General features: G+C 48.5%; 1 protein-coding gene across 1 annotated transcript in view; it reads right to left on the bottom strand.

The window, feature by feature from the left end:
- Window positions 1-1,475: 1,475 nt before the first annotated feature.
- The window catches only part of LOC126524163 (alpha-amylase-like), a 62,904-nt gene continuing 44,808 nt past the window's right edge, over window positions 1,476-19,571 (bottom strand). The window contains exons 6-9 of the mRNA XM_072286957.1: window positions 15,115-15,441; window positions 9,891-9,963; window positions 7,205-7,478; window positions 1,476-1,522 (exon numbers count right to left, since the gene is read on the bottom strand). Coding sequence (XP_072143058.1) covers window positions 1,476-1,522; window positions 7,205-7,478; window positions 9,891-9,963; window positions 15,115-15,441 — 721 coding nt within the window. The remainder of the gene's footprint in view (window positions 1,523-7,204; window positions 7,479-9,890; window positions 9,964-15,114; window positions 15,442-19,571) is intronic.

Genomic DNA, 19,571 nt, shown 5'->3' with positions numbered 1-19,571 from the left:
GGGCCTGTTTCGAAGGCAGAGAAGCGCAGATCAAAACTTGCCTTGACGAAAGATTCGCGTACATAGATCAAAATAAATAGGCGGCTAAAATGCTCAAGTATCGGTACATGAAAATCGTGGTCAGAGAATGAAAGAGGTTAAGGAAGTTGCCAACGAAGTACAGGGTAATTGAATGTCTAAATAGCCAGGAATTATCGAAATCAAAGTGAGAGAAGCGGAGACTGTGTATTGGATGGAAAAAATTGAAACAGAAAAGGCGATGGAGATTGACAAGAATGGGAAGAAATTAGAAGAGAAAATATGTACAATAACACAAAGAGTAGTGCCTTTCTATTTGAGGCTCAATCTGGTTGCCTTAGGACAAAGACATACCGGAGCAAATACTCGCAAAATGATTAGGTGCGTTTATGATGTAGCAAAAGTCCTGAGCACAAATGGAATGTGAAGGGATTCAGCCAGTGGGACCCGTATGTAACTTAAGCCTTCCAAAAGCGCCTGAACTTAAGTGGACGTAAGCATCAAGCGGTCACCAGTCGAGATAAGTTGGAGACATTTAGATTATCGGGGTAAAAGGCGGGAAGAGATTTCGTTACAGGCCTAGGTAGCGGCACAAGGTAGATAGAGAAGTTCCGAAGAAGAGAAAAAGATTAACCAAAGGTACACAAAAATGTTCGAAAGAAAAGCATGCATAGCATACCTGATAACCTCAAGAAGGCTAGGTGACTGTTTGTCACTGCCCCTTTTAAAAGTGGATGTCAATAAAACATCATTTTCGACGTCATCAAACTCCCGTATTGGTTCCCCATATCTTCGCTGTCACGCCACCGCTGTCATACATTCGTGGACGTTTTATTGTCCCTATAGCGTCGTCCTCACGTGGTCGTCGTTCTACCATCGTCATCATCCCGTTCTTGTTGTGCTTCAGAGTCATAGCCGGCCCTGGCGCTCCAGTGTTATAGCAAAGTGGGCCCTTGCCGGACGTAGTCTGTCGCATATAGCCGAAAGGAACAATGAAAATCTCATAATGATCACGACAGACTTTAAGTAAAGGTGCTATCTGTAATTCCTGGTGTCGCCACATTGTTTGACTGCCAATTCTATTAACATCGAGTCATCGTGAAATGGGTTCTGCCTGCATTTTTTCCTCTACTGTTATATTTGAATGCTTGTCCCTGAACAACCTATAATCGGAAGCATCAATAGCCGTCGAAAAAACCATGCCTGAAGATGAAGCCACCATATTAGTTCCACCACAGTTCATCAGGTCAATTTTCCATCTTCCTGTCGACCTCCGTCTTATTGACCAACACATGTGGCGTAGACTGGTTTCCACACGTAAGGCTAGCAAAACTCAGCAATTAAGTATATTTTAATAGTGTAGTACTTCCTTAATTCTGAGAAAGGGTCATTACTAATACAACTGGCGAATAAACAGAAGTGATAATTACAGTTACAATTTTTGCGTATCTTTCCACCTACACGAAGCTGCGTGGTCTTTTCATGGTGTGCTCTGGAGTTTCGCCTGCAGAAAAGAAGAACAAAAGAACTGTGAAAACTATGCTAGAAAACCTAAAATTACCAGCAAACCCTTTAGTAACCGCATTCAGTACTACGAAAAATACCCTGCCCGGTTCTTAAGCCTGAACAACAGCTCACACAATTTGCTCAACACGCAGACCTACTCGGTTTTTTACTTACGCTCACCCTTGCACTGAGCAGTTCTTATCGCTAAGTTTTTAATACAAGTATTATGCAATGTAGTGTAAAACTTTGCTCCCTTTGTTAAAATGTGCATTATTATGCCAATCAGTGGTCGTATTTTGGCACAATTGTACGCTTATGTGCGATTTTATGCCTACGCTCTCTGCGTATTAAAAATTGAGTGCGTAGAGAGAGGTTAACCATGTTTACAAATGGCATTAGCCAACACCATTCCATATGGTGCTAGTAGAAAGAGTTCTGCCCGTTTTATCATCTCTGTTGATCGCAGTCGCTGAGCAGTAGCTATCTAATTCTCAGGCGGTCTGGAAATGCCTCAAATGCCCGTGTGGCTCTTTCTTGTACGAAATCCTAAGTATTGAGGTTTGACAAACATAATTCTGTTCATAACTTTAATTGCTGAACAGAACAACCACGCTATGGACACCGTATCTATTTTTGTTCACTTTCTTACGACATTGTAAACTTCTTGTAAAATTTTCTTGAGGAAGCGATAAATACGGCCTATAAAATAGGCTTTCTTTAGCGATGTCCACAGTCTTAAGGTTAGGCTGCTCTTGACACAATATCTTTTCATTAAGTGTCATCGCCAAAAATCTGAATACTGTATGAAATAGTTTCTATTAACTAACGACCTAATCGAGTACTCCTTCCAAAACAATTGCAAATGTGCAGAAACAATTGAAGCTGATTCTCGGAGTCAACAAACCATGTACTGATTTTTTTTTACCATACTGCGGTTGCATCAGCTTTGATTTGCTTTAGCTCATTTCGGAGCATGAATAGCACAGCAGAAAGGACTCTATCAGGAGACGTATTCTGCGATTATAACTTTCGGCAACAGTGTCGCCTTGGCTACGCCTTCGCCATCGGCTGGTGCAGATTGGCTGTCTTAGCAAAATCGGTAAATAAACAGCGCTATCTAGTAGTTTCAGTCTACGTCATTTTTACGTCACGCTGTCGATGGTTGCTCCCGACATGACGTATGTTGAATAGCCGAATACGTCTTTTCACGTTCGTTTGGTGCTGAAGTGTAGCAGAGACAAGTGAAATGTAGTAGGTCGTTTATATTGCTTGTTTTTAAGGTGGCTTACACGTGGTGTTTCGCGGCGATATTATTGAGTGTTGACGGGCTATTGCATTCTGTTGCTTCCTATAAGCGACAATTTTCGTTGACAGTGTCTTGAAGCAGCTGACAGCGGCACCATGAACAACGGATTGCCCGCCTGGTTGGTGGTCACTGGTTGGTGGTGATGTGTAGTAGAGACAAGTCAGACGATGCCACTCTGGCGGTGAACGATGGATGACACACAGATGGAGAAACAACGTGTGTCACTTTATATTATCATTACATTATTACCACATGAGTTGTAGCACAATTTAATAATAAAAAAAATAATTCAGACTTCCTTTTCAAGTTGTTTCACTTAAATCGGCCGTAGTCAACCCTAGTCCCTGCGCAGAAGCCGCACTGAGGTCGACACACTCGAAAGAACAAAAAGCGCGCACACACACACAGTTGAGCTACTCTGCACTCGCACGGTGCGCTCTCTCTCGTATTGTGAAGCGTTTGAAAGCGCGCGTAGGCAGTGCAACGATGACCTCACGGGTGCGCAGTCACTTGAATTATTGAAAGTGCCTATCGCCGAGGCGATAGTGTGGCTGAAAATGATCATCGCAGAATACGTCCTCAGAAGTAATCTTTCCTAAGACTTATCTATGGTCCTCGAGAAACCTGCATTATCCTAAAGTCCTTAATGTGAAAGTGCTCTGCATTGCGCCTAGGTGAGTGCAAGTGATTCGCTGTATGAGACAGGTGCCAAAAAAAGGAGTACGTTTGGACAAGCCGGCTACTTTACGGCTCTAAAGTCAGTGATGCTCCCTTGTAGTTCGCGAACGTCCAGAATCACAAACTGAGAAATATTGCGTACCTTTATATATATATATATATATATATATTGTCGCAGCCTAGTAGGAGACGGGAAAGCCGGCGTAGAGGACGTGTAAAAACACTTTTATGAGCGCAGTCAACGCTACGTCGTTGTCGTCCCTGTTTTAACACTCGCGCGCCACTTCAGCGTCGTTCTCATCGCCTGGCACATACCCGCGGCGACCATATAGGATGTGGCATTTGCCCCCCCCCCCCCCCCCCCCCCTTTGGAAAAAAAAGGCATCGTCCCGATGCACCAACCGCCGAAGGCTGTGCACAGACGGTGCAAAGTTGAGGTCACGAGGAAATGTAGGGCTTCATACGAAGCACGTGCACAACCTCGGGCAGATGCCGCCGGCGTTTGGAGCAGTTATGGCTGTCGGGGACAACTTCATAATTCACATCGCTGATGCGGCGCAGAACTGTGTATGGGCGGAAGTATCTTCGCAGGAGCTTCTCAGACAGCCCCCGCCGACGAATTGGAGTCCAGACCCACACCTGGTCACCGACGTTGTATGTGACGGGTCTGTGTCGAAGATTGTAGTGTCGGGCATCGTATTCCTGTCGTTCTTGGATTCGCAAACGCGCAAGCTGCCTGGCTTCCTCTGCGCGTTGCGTAAACTCCTCGGCACCAGTCTCGTCGTCACCGCACTCGTGTGGCAGCATTGCGTCCAACATTGTTGTCCCTTCGCGTCCGTAAACGAGGTTGAAAGGCGTCACGCGTGTTGTCTCTTGGCGAGCCGTGTTATACGCAAATGTAACGTATGGTAAAATCTCGTCCCAGTTCTTGTGGTCGACGTCGATGTACATACTCATCATGTCTGCCAGTGTCTTATTCATACGTTCTGTTAGCCCATTGGTTTGGGCATGATAAGCCGTGGTCTTTCGGTGAGTGGTACCACTTAGTCGCAACACGGTATCCAGAAGCGCAGCCGTGAACGCAGATCCTCTGTCTGTTATGACCACTGCGGGCGCGCCATGCCTTAGGACGACGGATTCCACGAAGAGTCGCGCCGCTTCGGCTGCTGTTCCACGCTGGATAGCACCTGTTTCGGCGTATCGCGTAAGATAATCCGTGACGACGATTATCCATCTATTTCCGGCAATAGACAGTGGAAACGGACCTAAAAGGTCCATGCCAATTTGTTCGAACGGCGCTTGCGATATCTGAACAGGATGCAGTAGTCCAGCTGGCTTGCCGGGTAGGGCTTTGCGGCGCTGGCAATCTAGGCATGTCTGTGTGTAACGTTTCACGATCGACGCAAGTCTTGGCCAATAATACTTTAGCCTAATTCTTGCCAATGTGCGGGTGTATCCCAAGTGACCAGCGGTCGGCTCGTTGTGACAGGCATGTAGGACTTCGTCGCGAAGATATGCGGGAATGACGAGTAGGTAGCTGCTGCCATTAGGTGAAAAGTTCTTTTTATAGAGAACGTCGTGGCGTAAGGAAAAAGAAGGCAGCCCTCTCGCGAATAACCTCGGCACGCTGCTTGTTTTTCCCTCTAAGTAATTGAAAAGAGGAACCAGTTCTGCGTCCTCGCGTTGGTGGCGTGAAACGTCGACAGTATCTAGCACGCCTAGAAAACCCGCGTCATCATCGTCGTGGACTGCAGTCTCAACAGGAGACCGAGAGAGGCAGTCGGCGTCGGTGTGTCGTTTCCCCGATTTGTACACAACCGTGAAGTCGAACTCTTGGAGCCGAAGACTCCAGCGCGCAAGCCGACCAGCTGGATCTTTTAAATTAGTCAGCCAGCAAAGTGCATGATGATCACTGACAACGGTGAAACTCCGACCATACAAATATGGCCGAAATTTCAGGACGGCCCACACCAGAGCGAGACATTCTTTTTCTGTAGTGGAGTAGTTAGCCTCCGTCCTTGATAGCGTCCTGCTGGCGTAAGCAATCACTCTTTCGGTGCCGTCCTGCCGCTGTACAAGCACTGCGCCGAGGCCGACATTACTAGCGTCGGTATGAAGAATCGTAGGAGCGTCTTCATCAAAGTGTGCGAGGACGGGAGGCGCCTGCAGCCGTTGCCGTAGGTCATCAAAAGCCCGTTGCTAGTCTTCACCCCACATAAAGGGTACATCTTCTCTGGTAAGATGGGTCAGTGGCCATGCGACTCGCGAAAATTCCGCAATAAACCGTCGGTAGTAGGCGCAAAGGCCCAGAAAACGTCGCACGGCCTTTTTATCTGATGGCGTCGGGAAATTAGCAACGGCAGATATTTTATCAGAGTCAGGTCGGACACCTTCACGACTAACAACGTGACCGAGAAATTGAAGTTCTTCAAAGCCAAAATGGCACTTCTCAGGTTTTAAAGTTAGACCAGCTGAGCGTATTGCTTCAAAGACCGTCTTTAGTCTCCGTAAGTGTTCCTCGAACGTTACGGAGAAAACAATCACGTCGTCGAGGTAGACTAGACAGGTTTGCCATTTGAGGCCTGAGAGTACAGTGTCCATTAGTCGTTGAAACGTTGCCGGCGCAGAGCACAAACCGAAAGGGAGCACCTGAAATTCATAAAGTCCGTCGGGCGTAACAAAAGCGGTCTTCTCACGGTCTCTCTCGTCAACTTCTATTTGCCAGTAGCCGCTTTTCAAATCCATCGACGAAAAGCAACGTGCGTTTCGTAGCCTGTCCAGTGAATCGTCGATACGCGGTAGCGGATAAACGTCTTTCTTTGTAATCAGGTTGAGTTTTCGGTAGTCGATGCAGAAGCGCAGGCTACCATCCTTCTTTTTCACCAATACGACAGGCGATGCCCAAGGACTCTTAGATGGCCGAATGACGCCGTCGTCAAGCATCGTCTTCACTTGTGTCTGGATTGCCTCGCGCTCTTTCGGTGCTACACGATAAGGATTCTGCCGAATCGGTCTGGCGTCGGCTTCGGTGACAATACGGTGCTTAGTGAGCGGCGTCCGGCTAACTCGTGACGTGGATGAGAAGCAGCTCTTAAACTCATCGATGAGCTCAAGAAGGCTGCTGCGTTCGACGGGCGATAAGGTAGGACTGATATCGACCACAGGGGCAGGCACAGCCACAGTGAACGTCGCGTGCTCCACTGAGAGGCAGTGCTGTATTGATGTAAATTCGTCGAAGTAAGCAACAGCCGTGCCTTTAACAATGTGTCGACGTTCCCAGGTAAAATTCGTCAGCAGGAGTTCAGCACGTCCGTCATGTACGTTAATTACGGCCCTGGCGATGGAAACGCCTTGACTAAGTACCAGTGCGTCGATGTGTTCAGCGACTCCCAGTATTCAAGTTGTCGCAGATTACAGGCACGAGGGAACAGCTTCGCGGCGGAAGCGTGACGTCGTCGTCGGCGATACGTAAGCGCGGTCGCTGGTGTTCTGCGGGGTCGACGTCGTCTGAACTCGTAGAAAATGTGACGACGAGGTCACGGACATTAATCACTGCACCATACTCTCTCAAAAAATCCATCCCCAATATAAGTTCTTTACAACACTCAAAGAGAATGACGAGGGTGGCGGCGAAGGTGGCGCCGGCAATTACTATTCTGGCTGTGCATTTTCCAATCGGCGTCATCAACTGGCCACCGGCAGTTCTGATGTTGGGCCCGGTCCACGGCGTCTTCACTTTTCGCAGCCTGTCGGCCAGCTTTTGACTGATTATCGAAAAATGCGAACCAGTATCGACGAGAGCGGCCACTTGGTGGCCGTCAATGCAAACGACAAGATCGGCGCTGACGGCGTCGGTTACAGGAGGTGTGGTTGGAGTCGTCGGAGTTGTAGAGTCGTCGATCGTCGGAGATGGGGGCTCTTGGGTAGCTAGCCGGTTTGCAACCTCACCCCCGGAGGTCGCTGCGTCTAGTTTCCCCGGCGCGGGCTAGGGGACCTGCCCCTAGAGGCGTCAGAAAAATCGCGACGGGTCGGTGGGGTGTAACGAGCCGGAGATGGGGAACGCGATCGAGGCGTCGTTGAACCTTCTGGCCGCAAGTTTGTAGAATTTCCGTCGCGGCTACGTGCAGCATCATACACAGGGTAATTGCAGCTGGAAAATTTTGGATACCCAGCCGCGCGGTAATGGCACGCGCGGTAAACGTGTCCTGCTTCGCCGCAATGAAAGCATAGCGGCCGGCGGTCAGCGGTGCGCCACAAATCGGTCTTTCGAAGCGGGTAGCCGGCTGAGGATTCACCGTAAAAACGAGGCGCAGCGTTCGACTGGCGGCGATACGGCATAGTTGGCGGCGGCTGTGACTGTCGAAAATAGGGCGTCGGGGGTGGCGGTGATGGCTGCGTCGTAGTGGTCGACGGTGTCAGCAGCATCGAAGTGGCAGGAGGTGGACGGCAGACAGCTTCCGCGTAGGTCAATCGTCACGGCACCGCCTGCCAGTCGGGCGACGAAAAGGCCTCTCGAACTTCCTCCCGAACGATATCAGCGACAGAAGCCGCCGCTGGTACCATGGGAGAGATCCCGAGCTGCCGGATCTCCTCTCGCACAATCTCTCGGATGAGTTCACGTAGAGATGTGCTGCAGCTCTCAGGTAGAATGGAAGCATTCACCGGCGAGCTCTTGCGATCATATTGGCGGTACCGTTGCTGTAGTGCCCGTTCTATAGCGGTAGCCTCCTTGGTAAATTCGGCCACTGTCATCGGTGGGTTGCTCACGAGCCCGGCAAACAGTTCCTCCTTCACTCCGCGCAAGAGATAGCGCAACTTCTTTTCTTCGGCCATCTCAGGGTCTGCTCTGCGGAAAAGGCGCGCCATATCTTCCGCAAACATGGCAACGCTCTCGTTTGGTTTTTGAATGCGGGATTCGAGTAGGCGCTGCGCGTTGTCTCTTCTGTCGCTACTAGTGAACGTGTCTAGTAGCTGGGTGCGGAAGGCATCCCACGTGGTCAAATTTCTCTCCCGGTTCACAAACCACGTCCGCGCACTGTCTTGAAGCGCAAAATAGACATTAGACAGCTTTTGCTGGGAGCCCCAGTCATTATAACTGGCGACACGCTCAAATTGGTCAAGCCAATCTTGGACATCCTCAAAAGCGTCGCCGTGGAAAATTTCTGGTATCTTAGGATTCTGAAGCGTCACCTGCGATGGAGTTGCAGTAGCCATGGCGGAAGTAGGTTGACGCGTTCCAGCAGGGTCCTGCAAAGGGTTGAACTCGGGCGTCAGGCCTAGCAGGCGGCGACTGTAGCGGTGAACAGAAGTTTCGGTGAACGAAGGTGATTCCGCTTTCGAGGTATGGCTCCGCGAAGGGGTGCCGAGCATGAGGCGATCCTACCCAGCACCTCCACCAGTGTCGCAGCCTAGTAGGAGACGGGAAAGCCGGCGTAGAGGACGTGTAAAAACACTTTTATGAGAGCAGTCAACGCGACGTCGTTGTCGTCTCTGTTTTCCCACTCGCGCGCCACTTCAGCGTCGTTCTCATCGCCTGGCACATAACCGCGGCGACCATATAGGATGTGGCAATATATTAAAGTATCTGTACAAATATTACTGCATACTTAACTTACCCGCTTTACCTACACACCACTCGGCATCTCAAAAATCTGAATACTAAGTCAAGGGTTCACTATGACCTGTCAAGACTATCGGTGCCGGTCGGGGAAAAATAAGAACTTGCTATGCAAACAACGAAGGTGACTTTCGAAGTAAAAGGAGCTTACACTTTCATGTGCCATACAGATCAGCATTCTTTTGTTTTGTAGCCTCATTGAAGTGTGATCGTTTGGTGCGGCTTTTGCACAGCTGCACATCGCTGGCCATTGCAGGCATGACAGCCAGATGCGCGGCTGTGCGTTATCTTTGAAGCAAACTAATTTCTCGTTTACATTAGGTACCTTAGTGTTGCACAACTCGCAACGCTGGAAGCGTTCTTTCTGCAGCCGACATTGGCCGATTGCAAAAGAGCTGCCGTCTGCCAGCGTTTCAAAGCACCAGACTGCTTCCGGGAATGATGTGGGAAACTAGTGTGGTATTGGTGCAGAAACTATAGCCGCTATGACGTGTTTCCATCCCCTGCAATCGTTACTGCCACTTGCAGAACACAAAAGCACGGCCTTTGAGAATAGCTGCCGTCGTTGGGGTGTGCTTCAGTCGCACCCTCTCGTTGCTATAAATGGCGACGCGCGCGGCCAGCGCATTGAAGACTAGCTTGAACGATGAAATGCCTTTAAGGTTCCTTTCTCTCACGCTAATCGTGTGTCTGTGGTATCTGTTGAGAATTGCTAGCGACCGCCGCACGTTTCTTGTAACCGTGGTTGGGGGCCCGGCGACGCACCAAGAGGGAGCCGGCGAACGGACGAGGGCCGCCCCGCTGGGCTGGCGTCCCGACCGGCGCCTTGACCCGCAACCTGATCCATGCCCCGTGTTTCCGGCGGACCACCTGCTGGGTGCGAATCGCCGGTGCCTCCGAGAAGGACGAAGGCGTCGGGGTGGCCGACGGATAACTTCTATTTTGTACTTTCTCCTCCTTTTCTCTTCACTGCAATGTCCTTTGTAAAACAAACATTCAGTCTTGAAGCGAGCCCCGACGAGTGAGAATCGTTCCTTCGAGGCTCCTGCGCGCGCGGCCGCAATACGCCGCCCGAAAGAGTCTCACGCAGTTTCTAGTGTTAAGAACGGGCCGCTGACGTGCAAGTTTTGCCAGCCAGTTGCGAAAGCGGGTGTCAACTTTTCCTGGAACGCCAACGCAAACCTCTAGCCACGGCGTCACTAAGTCGACTGTGTGTGGAGAACAATACGCGCGTCCTCGACTCTCCGTCGCTGGAGCCATGATGAGTGCGACGAAGCAGGCTTTGTGCCTGAAACCGCCACCGCCAACCTGGTCTGCTGTGAACGAGGGAGTCCCTGAGGGAACGTAGTTCGTGGCCCCTTCCCACGCGCCGTTCAAGAGACAAGATAATGGGCAACCGGCGGGCGCGCTGCGGGGGTCAGATCGGGGAATAAAATGCGCCTTTATTGACGTAAGCCCCGAGTTCTGCGAAGACCATCTGACCTCGGTTGGGGACCGTGAACCTGTGCGGAAATGTGTGTGTGTAAGCCCTCCCGCCTACGGTGCCTGGTCGTCTCGCCTACGGTGCCTGGCCGGCTCGCCTACGGTGCCTGATCAGCTCGTCTACGGTGCCTGGTCGAACGTTTCCCTCACCTTGGGATCGAGGGAGGACCGGGTGTTTATAAACCGCTGTTCTGTGGCTGCTCAGTGCACTTTTCTCTCGCAGTCATGCTAGACTGATGAACTGCAACATCCTGATGTCGATACTGTAAATAAACCCATATTACTCGTTCTCGGTGAGAGGCAGTCCTTCCCTTCAACAAGTCCTCAGCGTGGATAAGTTGGACGACGGGATGGGCCAGCTACCATCTAATTCATGCCCGACTCCAATCTTGACAACTGATTACAAGCGATGGGATTGAGCCCCTAATCCTTACAGTAGTCGCACTCGCGAAGTGACCTCCAAAGTGTTGGTCGTAGCTTTTATTCCACAGTCTCATGGGCAGAGTATCCGGCCGCCACGCTGGAAAATCCCGCTTTAATTTCAGCCGCCGGACGTGTAGTTATATTTATTGAGCGATAGCCTGTATAATCACGTAGCTGTTGTCGCTTCTATAATGCGAGCTCCCTTCTGCACTCTCTTTTCTGAGCGCTTACGCGACGGCCAAATTCATGCCAACGTTTGTGGTGTAACACACCACAAATATTGTAGCGTATTACAACCACTCATAGGAGATTGGTGTAGAGATGCCCAAGAGAAAAAGCACTCAGGTCAAGGAGCGTAACGTTATCATGTGAAGTTGCCAGGCGCAAAGCGTTCACCTGGGTAGCTGTAGCTACTGATGCTCTCCCTTTTTTAGCCTGGTTACACCAGGCCATATACAACACTGCGTTGAGCTGCGAGGCTACCTCCAGTTTTTTTTTTTTTTTTGTGATACGATGCTTGCATAGATCTTTGGGCTTTGGCCTGGACCGATTGGTCCGTCGCCCAGTCTTTCGCTTCAATGACTCACCGAGGTGTCGCAGCACTCGCGCTGTACGAGCACCGGACCTCGTAAAAAAGCCGCGTGTTGACACAGATTGTTGCTCTATGAAAAAACTTAAGCTTGTCTTATAATGGGTTTTGAAGACAGATCCCCTAGCACAGGAGCCCGAGGACTTCGCGCTACATCGCAGGCGCATATGACGCTCGAAATCATAATTACCTAACGAGACCTTCCCTCGTTCAAGTAAGAGCTTCGAAACGCGTGACCTGTGGGTCGTGTCTAACAGTAACCATTACAAAAGTGATAGTACGCCAGTTTCCCCTATTCATGCAGCATCGACAAAGAGCATGAGCAAAGCAGGCACTAACTTCATCCGGATATGGCAATGCAACTGCTGCCGCTACAAGTAAAATATGGAGCATTACGACAGTACACTTGCAATGTAGACATCTCGCCTAGCACCATCAGCCTCCAAGAAACCAGCACTATACCAAAGCACATAGGCTACAACAAACACAGATAATCATGAGAAAGCACAGTGGCAGCACTTAAGAGCTAACAAAAATATTCCTAACAAAAATATTCCTAACAAAAATAAGGTCATCGACGGCAGGGACACTGACGACAACATGATCGAAATTCTACCCGCCAAAAAATAACACAAATGCGTATTCGTGCTTAACGCATAGAGTTCTCTGAGGCAGAGAAACCAAAGTACTAAAAGTACCTGGTTACTAAGGCTTCAACCACTGCCAAAAACGACGGCTTGGCGATAGTAGGTCACTTTAAAACAGCACACCAGGCGTGGCCACGGTCAAGGCAACAGCACTACAGAATACCAGGCAACAACATAGTTTCACGCTACTCATGAACCTCTGTAAACTCGCGGACTGGTGCGAACGAAACGGTATGCAAATCAATTTTGACAAACAGTTGCCACGACAATAACCACAAAGAAAAAGCCACTGTATCATACGTACCACATTGCTAATAAAACAGTTCAATCAGTAACGTGTGTCAAGTACCTAGGGCTAACTATCACAAACAACTTAAAATGGGACAAACATTTTAAGAACGTTTGTACAACAGCGTTTAATAAACTTTGCTTTTTGCGCAGGAAATTAAGACTCACCGCCAAGTGTTAAACTCGAGGCATACCGCACTATGGTTCGACCAGTCCTTGAGTACGCTTCCGCAGTATGGGACCCATACTACGTTAAAGATATTGCACAAGTAGAGCGAATTTAGCGCCTCGCTGCTCGACTTATTGTATCTGACTATCGGTTTCTTCATCTGTTACAGACATGTTGCAGCGACTGAATCTAGAAACCCTCCGTGTCCGCCGAAAAATTGCGAGACTAAAAATGCTTTATTTGATCTATCAGAACAAAATCGGTCTGCCGCGCGAAACTTATCTTTCCCGCGCGCAACACAGGTCTTCTAGAATAATTCACTCGAATGTTATCCGCCCGTACTTTGCGAGGACGAAGATGTTTCAGAAGTCTTTTTTTCCGCTCACAATTGAAGAGTTGAATTGCCTGCCAGCGTCTGTTGTTGATTGTGAAATGTAGATTCCTTTGTGAAGTCTTTGTCATCGCACTTGATGTAAACCTCTTCTGCTAGGGCAGCATTGCTGCTTACAGTATTTTGAAATAAATACGACTCCACGCGGATCGGAAAGTGTGTCCACAGATACCGGACCCGACTTCGCCGTCGTAAAGAGAATACAACAGGCAGAATGTCATATCACGGAGGAAACTGTAGGCATGCAGTGAACACTCCATACTAGCCACCGCGCTGCCAATGGCGCACACACGCAAACGAGACTAACAAAGTGGGATTCCTTTCGAAACCAAAGAAATGACAGTCGTATAACAGACATCGAATCACTGCAACAATTACTGGAACTTTTGCCGCAGGATTTCAATAAACATTCCGAAAAAAAAAAAAACACTCTGACCACAGACACGCCGACTGCAGACCTACACCTCCTACATCTGTGCGAGGCCAGACGCAGCCTAATCGAGATATAGAGAAAAGAAAATATCAGCCGGAAGTTAAAATTGCGCATGGCGAAGATCAGATAAACAGCAGCGACGTGCGCGAGTGATCTCATGCGGCAAATATGGAAGCAGATATGCGATAGCCTACAGGGCACCCTCGCCACAAACAAAACGTGGTCGATTCACGCCGTACCCGCCGTGGTTGCTCAGTGGCTATGGTGTTAGGCTGCTGAGCACGAGGTCGCGGGATCGAATCCCGGCCACGGCGGCCGCATTTCGATGGGGGCGAAATGCGAAAAACACCCGTGTGCTTAGATTTAGGTGCACGTTAAAGAACCTCAGGTGGTCAAAATTTCCGGAGTCCCCCACTACGGCGTGCCTCATAATCAGAAAGTGGTTTTGGCACGTAAAACCCAATAATTTTTTAAATTCACGCCATCTCCTGGATCGAACACAAAGCAAAGCAATCAGTGAACAAACAGTCCAACGCATACTAGACAATTATTCAGGCATCGACAACGACATCGCCTCCAAACTGAAGACGGGATATATATAGGAACCTACACCAATAGAGAGGTACAACCGGCTGAATGCAGCGCAAGACGACTGCGAGCTGGACAAAACAATCATGGTTGCCGAAGTTCGGCAAGCAATTCAATCGCTAACTTGAAACACCATCCTGGATAAAGGCAAACACTAACAGGCTTCTGAGCAACCTGAACGACCATTCAACACATGCTCTCACCCAATTATTTCTAGCACCATCGCGCGCCGAAACCCAGTAGAATAAAAGCATCCTGGCAATGTCCTTATCACTAAATTAGGCAAATCCCCTAACCTGAAGAATCTGAGGTTGGTATCACTGAGTCCGTGTACCGCGAAGCTCATTCAACACGTCGTTTTGAATACACCTTAACGCTGTATTTCTTGGGCAATACACAACGAACGATCTTTTGTGAGCCTGAACACGGGAGTTGGTGGCATTCGCTACTATCAGCGCTGTCTAATGCTCTCACGGAAAGTTTTGCGTATGCCTAGTGGGTGCTGCATAAAGGAGTTTTATACTTCGCTTGCATGACGTCACTTAATCGCTCTCGTCGTTTGCAACGCGAAGTTGTCCCTGCCGACAAACAAGTACGGGCCTCTCGAAAATGTATATATAATTATTCTTATAAAGTATCATGTGCGTAGAACATATATAAATCTTTATACACATTAAAGATTTATATCTACAATTCGTTATAGCACTGCAGACTAGCCACTTTCTCTGTACTTTGACACTCCTAATGCTAACGCGTTAAAACGTCTACCTTTGCACTTTGTGACGCTTCCACTCGTATTTATAACGTAGAAATACCAAGGGGGGGCGCTGTGTATCTAGACCACGTGAAACTCGCCTTTTTATGAAGTCCAAAAGTCTACTGTAGTTGGCTTTTAAGGGAGTAACTGCAATACCATGCTAGAGCTGCCAAGAATAAATATTTGTTGGCTGCTTCTGCCTGCGAACAGGTGCATGCATACAGTCTCACCTCAATGTGTAGCGCGATCACAGGATCCTCCCATAAGTTGTCCACGGTAACATCAACTCTGCCATCAGTTTTGACGACGAATGACCTTCCAGTACAAGCGACTGAAGTCTTCACGCCAGAGATGACGTCGCAGTATGTTCCCTTTGGTAAAGACGTCTGAAGAATTACGTCAAGACGGAAATCCTCGTTGTTGATGACGACGAACGTCGCGTTTCCACGGCCGAATGCGATTGCATGGTAACCGTTGTCCCACCAGTTGGTGACAGGCGAGAACCCCGCCACATTGTGCAGCTCGACAAGGTTGTAGATCTGTCTCCATCTGGATTGAAAGTGAAAACAAAGTCTCATTGCATGTGCGGACAGTATATCGAAGATACTGAGTCGTCTGCAGCGGAAACACTCTGCCGGTTTCGTGCGACAAGTTGTGTGTCCGGTAATACAACACATCAACGCTGTTGCTGCATACCTTACTGAACTCTCCGGCAGGAACACATATGAAATGAAACAGCGAAAAAAACATGTCTCACCAACCGCTCCCTAAATACCGCTCATAGAAAAAAATATGCGTACGTCAATGCAATTGCATTGTCCAATACATAGGTTTCCACAAGTTCCTCTACAAAAGTAAGACAGCTCGAACAGGAAGAGCTTTATTTTAGTTCTGCTTTGAAATGACTAGGTGTCCCATCGGAATGATTTTTTTACAGCGCTGCTGGGAGTGTGCCTATATAAAGAAACGCTCGAAAACGCTATATGGCAGTTTTCACGGTTACCTTAAAGAAACTACATGTCACAGAGTTTAAATTTTCAAACACTGTGGCTAACAATAGGGGCAATGTGCAGGCCAGTTCGAAAGTTTGTGTATCAGTTCGGAGTTTCCTGAAAGTTTTTAAGGGCTCAATTTCGACTCTTTTGGAAGCGCTATATGCAAGGCTTCAAAAATTTGCCCGTTTAAGTGAATGGACCAGACACAGAAGAGGTTTAGAATGATTAGGAAATGCGGCTTCCACAAGGGGTAACACTTACCGAAAGTTTGAAAGTGCTCTGAAAACAATTATTGAATACTCGTCTTCACCGAAAGTTTATGCACCGACAAAAGTATGCAGTTATTCTTGCCCCGTCTCCTAGGTTGTCCATTCGAGGCAAGCTGCTTATATTTCGTTAAAGTAGGAAGCATGTTATGAGGTGGGCTCGGTGGCTGTGCTTCATCGCAGACCACTAATCCGCTGTATTTCGCCATGCAGGTGCACGGTTTCATCACCGGACTTCTTCTATTGCCCGCAATTCTGGCCTTCCCCCAAGCCACAGCCATCCCAGAAATTCGGCCCAGCACACCCGGCGCGGGCCCCTTGCCTGCTCCTGCCACGACCGATTCATCATGTAAAACAGCGCCATCGCTACCTTCTTTGGATCCTCATTCACCATGGAACGCGCCATCGTCAGCAACATCGTCCCCTACGTCAGCTATAAAGCCGGCCCTGTCATCCCCCGCGCTCTGTGGGCTCGGTGGCTGTGCTTCAGCGCAGACCACTAATCCGCTGTATTTCGCCATGCAGGTGCACGGTTTCATCACCGGACTTCTTCTATTGCCCGCAATTCTGGCCTTCCCCCAAGCCACAGCCATCCCAGAAATTCGGCCCAGCACACCCGGCGCGGGCCCCTTGCCTGCTCCTGCCACGACCGATTCATCATGTAAAACAGCGCCATCGCTACCTTCTTTGGATCCTCATTCACCATGGAACGCGCCATCGTCAGCAACATCGTCCCCTACGTCAGCTATAAAGCCGGCCCTGTCATCCCCCGCGCTCTGTGGGCTCGGTGGCTGTGCTTCAGCGCAGACCACTAATCCGCTGTATTTCGCCATGCAGGTGCACGGTTTCATCACCGGACTTCTTCTATTGCCCGCAATTCTGGCCTTCCCCCAAGCCACAGCCATCCCAGAAATTCGGCCCAGCACACCCGGCGCGGGCCCCTTGCCTGCTCCCGCCACGACCGATTCATCATGTAAAACAGCGCCATCGCTACCTTCTTTGGATCCTCATTCACCATGGAACGCGCCATCGTCAGCAACATCGTCCCCTACGTCAGCTATAAAGCCGGCCCTGTCATCCCCCGCGCTCTGTGGGCTCGGTGGCTGTGCTTCAGCGCAGACCACTAATCCGCTGTATTTCGCCATGCAGGTCAGTAGAACGTATCATTCTTTCGGGAAAAAATCCAGTAACTACTTCCTAATACAGCTACCGAGCCCATGGTGCTGCGCTAAAATTGTTATCGAATGTGTTCATGTCATACGGTCTTTGTTGCTTTTGTCGGGTGATATTGAAACTAACCCTGGCCCTCCCGGTATTGAAAACGTAATGTCTGAATTAGGAAAGCTAGCTTCTGGCCAGTCAAAACTTATTACCGAAGTACTAGACCTAAAAAGCAAGCTGCTAACAACAGACAAAACGCTATCGGACTTAAGTAAACGCATGACTGACTTCGAAAGACATTACAAAGCCATTTCAACACTACGAACTGACCTTGATACCATAAGAATAGATACCACCCAAATGGCAGGTCAGATCGCACGCCTTGCTACACAGATGGATGATAATGAAAACAGGTCACGCCGTAATAACCTAATATTTTATAACATCTCCGATCCTAACCCGAAAGAAACGTTTGCAGAATCTGAAAAAATCGTCATCCGCCACTGCAATGAACACTTGAACTTCGTCATTGATCCCAACCATATTGACCGTGCACATCGCCTTGGACGCCATAGAGAAGGCCGTGCTCGGCCACTTATCGTAAAATATAACCAATTCAAAACTAAAGAGTCTCTACTTTCTAATGGCCCTAAATTTAAGGGAAGCAATTTCAGCGTCGGAGAAGATTTCCCTCAGCCCATCAGAATTGCTCGTAAAAACCTTATTGCTTTCGCTAAATCGAAATCCACGTCCTACTCTCTCCGCTTCAAAACATTACATATAGGTACCAAACGATACGTGTTTGACCATTCCACAGAATCTGTTAAGGAAATATCGTAGCAATTGCCCAGTCATCAACATGTGCCTTCCCGCCCTCGGCCCGCCCCGCGATCAAACTTGTTCCTTTCCGCTATTTTCACTAACATACGGAGCTTCATCCCAAAACGTGACATTATTTCTATTCTGGTTTCGTCATCTTGCAGTAACCTTCTAATATTAACGGAAACATGGCTTACAGGAGACGTAACGGACAGCGAAGTGCTCGCTGACCTACCAAATTTTCAACTCTTCCGAAACGATCGCAAGGGCACGAGGGGGGGAGGGGTACTTGTCGCCGTAGACCAAAATATATCATGTACATCTGTTAACACTATCTCCGATCTTGAAATCCTATGGCTTAAATGCCATGCCGCACCCTATTCAATTTTACTTGGCGTCTGCTATAGGCCCCCTCATAGTACTCCAGACTTCTCTTTCAAACTGAATAACATCTTAAGTGCAATAACCACCAAACACCCCAACATGCATGTACTTCTATTTGGAGACTTTAATTTTCCTAATATCGATTGGTCAAGCCGGCCTGCACCAACGGCTACATCAAGGGAATCGAACGAGTTCCTTGAGGTATGCCTCAACTTTAACTTATCTCAAGTGCTCACAGAACCAACCCGTGTCACCGATAACTGCCAAAATATACTAGACCTTGTCTTAACAGGTAATCCTGAGAGCGTGTCATCCATCGCGTATCTTCCCGAAATCAGTGACCATAAAGTCATTCATGTCGACTTCGTACTTAAACCCGTTTTCACCCGGACTGTTAAAAAGACTATTCGCTTGTATGAAAAGGGCAATTATGAAGCAATTAATCATGAACTAACGCAATTTTACCCCAGTTGTGCAAGTGCCTTTTCTTGTCATACCATGGGTGAAAATTGGCAAATTTTCAAAGAGAAACTAAATAATTTAGTTGGCAAATACATTCCCCAAATCAGCATTCATTCCAATTCAGCACAGCCCTGGTTCAATAAAGCGCTGAAGCGATTAGAAAACAACAAAAAACGTCTCTTCCGAGCAGCTAAGACCCGTAACACCCCTGACGCATGGGAAAAATACAAAGCAGCTGAAACTGCCTATCTGGAAGCCATACTTCATACCAAACGCTCATTCTTTTATTGTGATGTGCCGCACATGCTTAAGAACAACCCAAAAAAATTCTGGCAAGTCTTAAGCCCACAGGACACGCGAACTATTACCTTATCAAATGAATTAGGTGATTCCCTAACCGACGCCGAATGCGCTCACTTGTTTAACACAACCTTTGCGTCAGTATTTACACAAGAAACTGAAATGTCATTTTCTATTCCTCATGCGAACTTTCAATGTACCATGCCACCAATTACATTTTCTCCATCCGGCATTACATCCCTCATAGACAATATCAAACTTTCATCGGCAGCTGGTGTGGACGACATTACGT

This window comes from Dermacentor andersoni, chromosome 3, assembly GCF_023375885.2.
Source record: "Dermacentor andersoni chromosome 3, qqDerAnde1_hic_scaffold, whole genome shotgun sequence".
Lineage (NCBI taxonomy): Eukaryota > Metazoa > Arthropoda > Arachnida > Ixodida > Ixodidae > Dermacentor > Dermacentor andersoni.
Note: the sequence above shows the minus strand (reverse complement) of the source record. Positions and strands in the feature narration are given on the sequence as shown.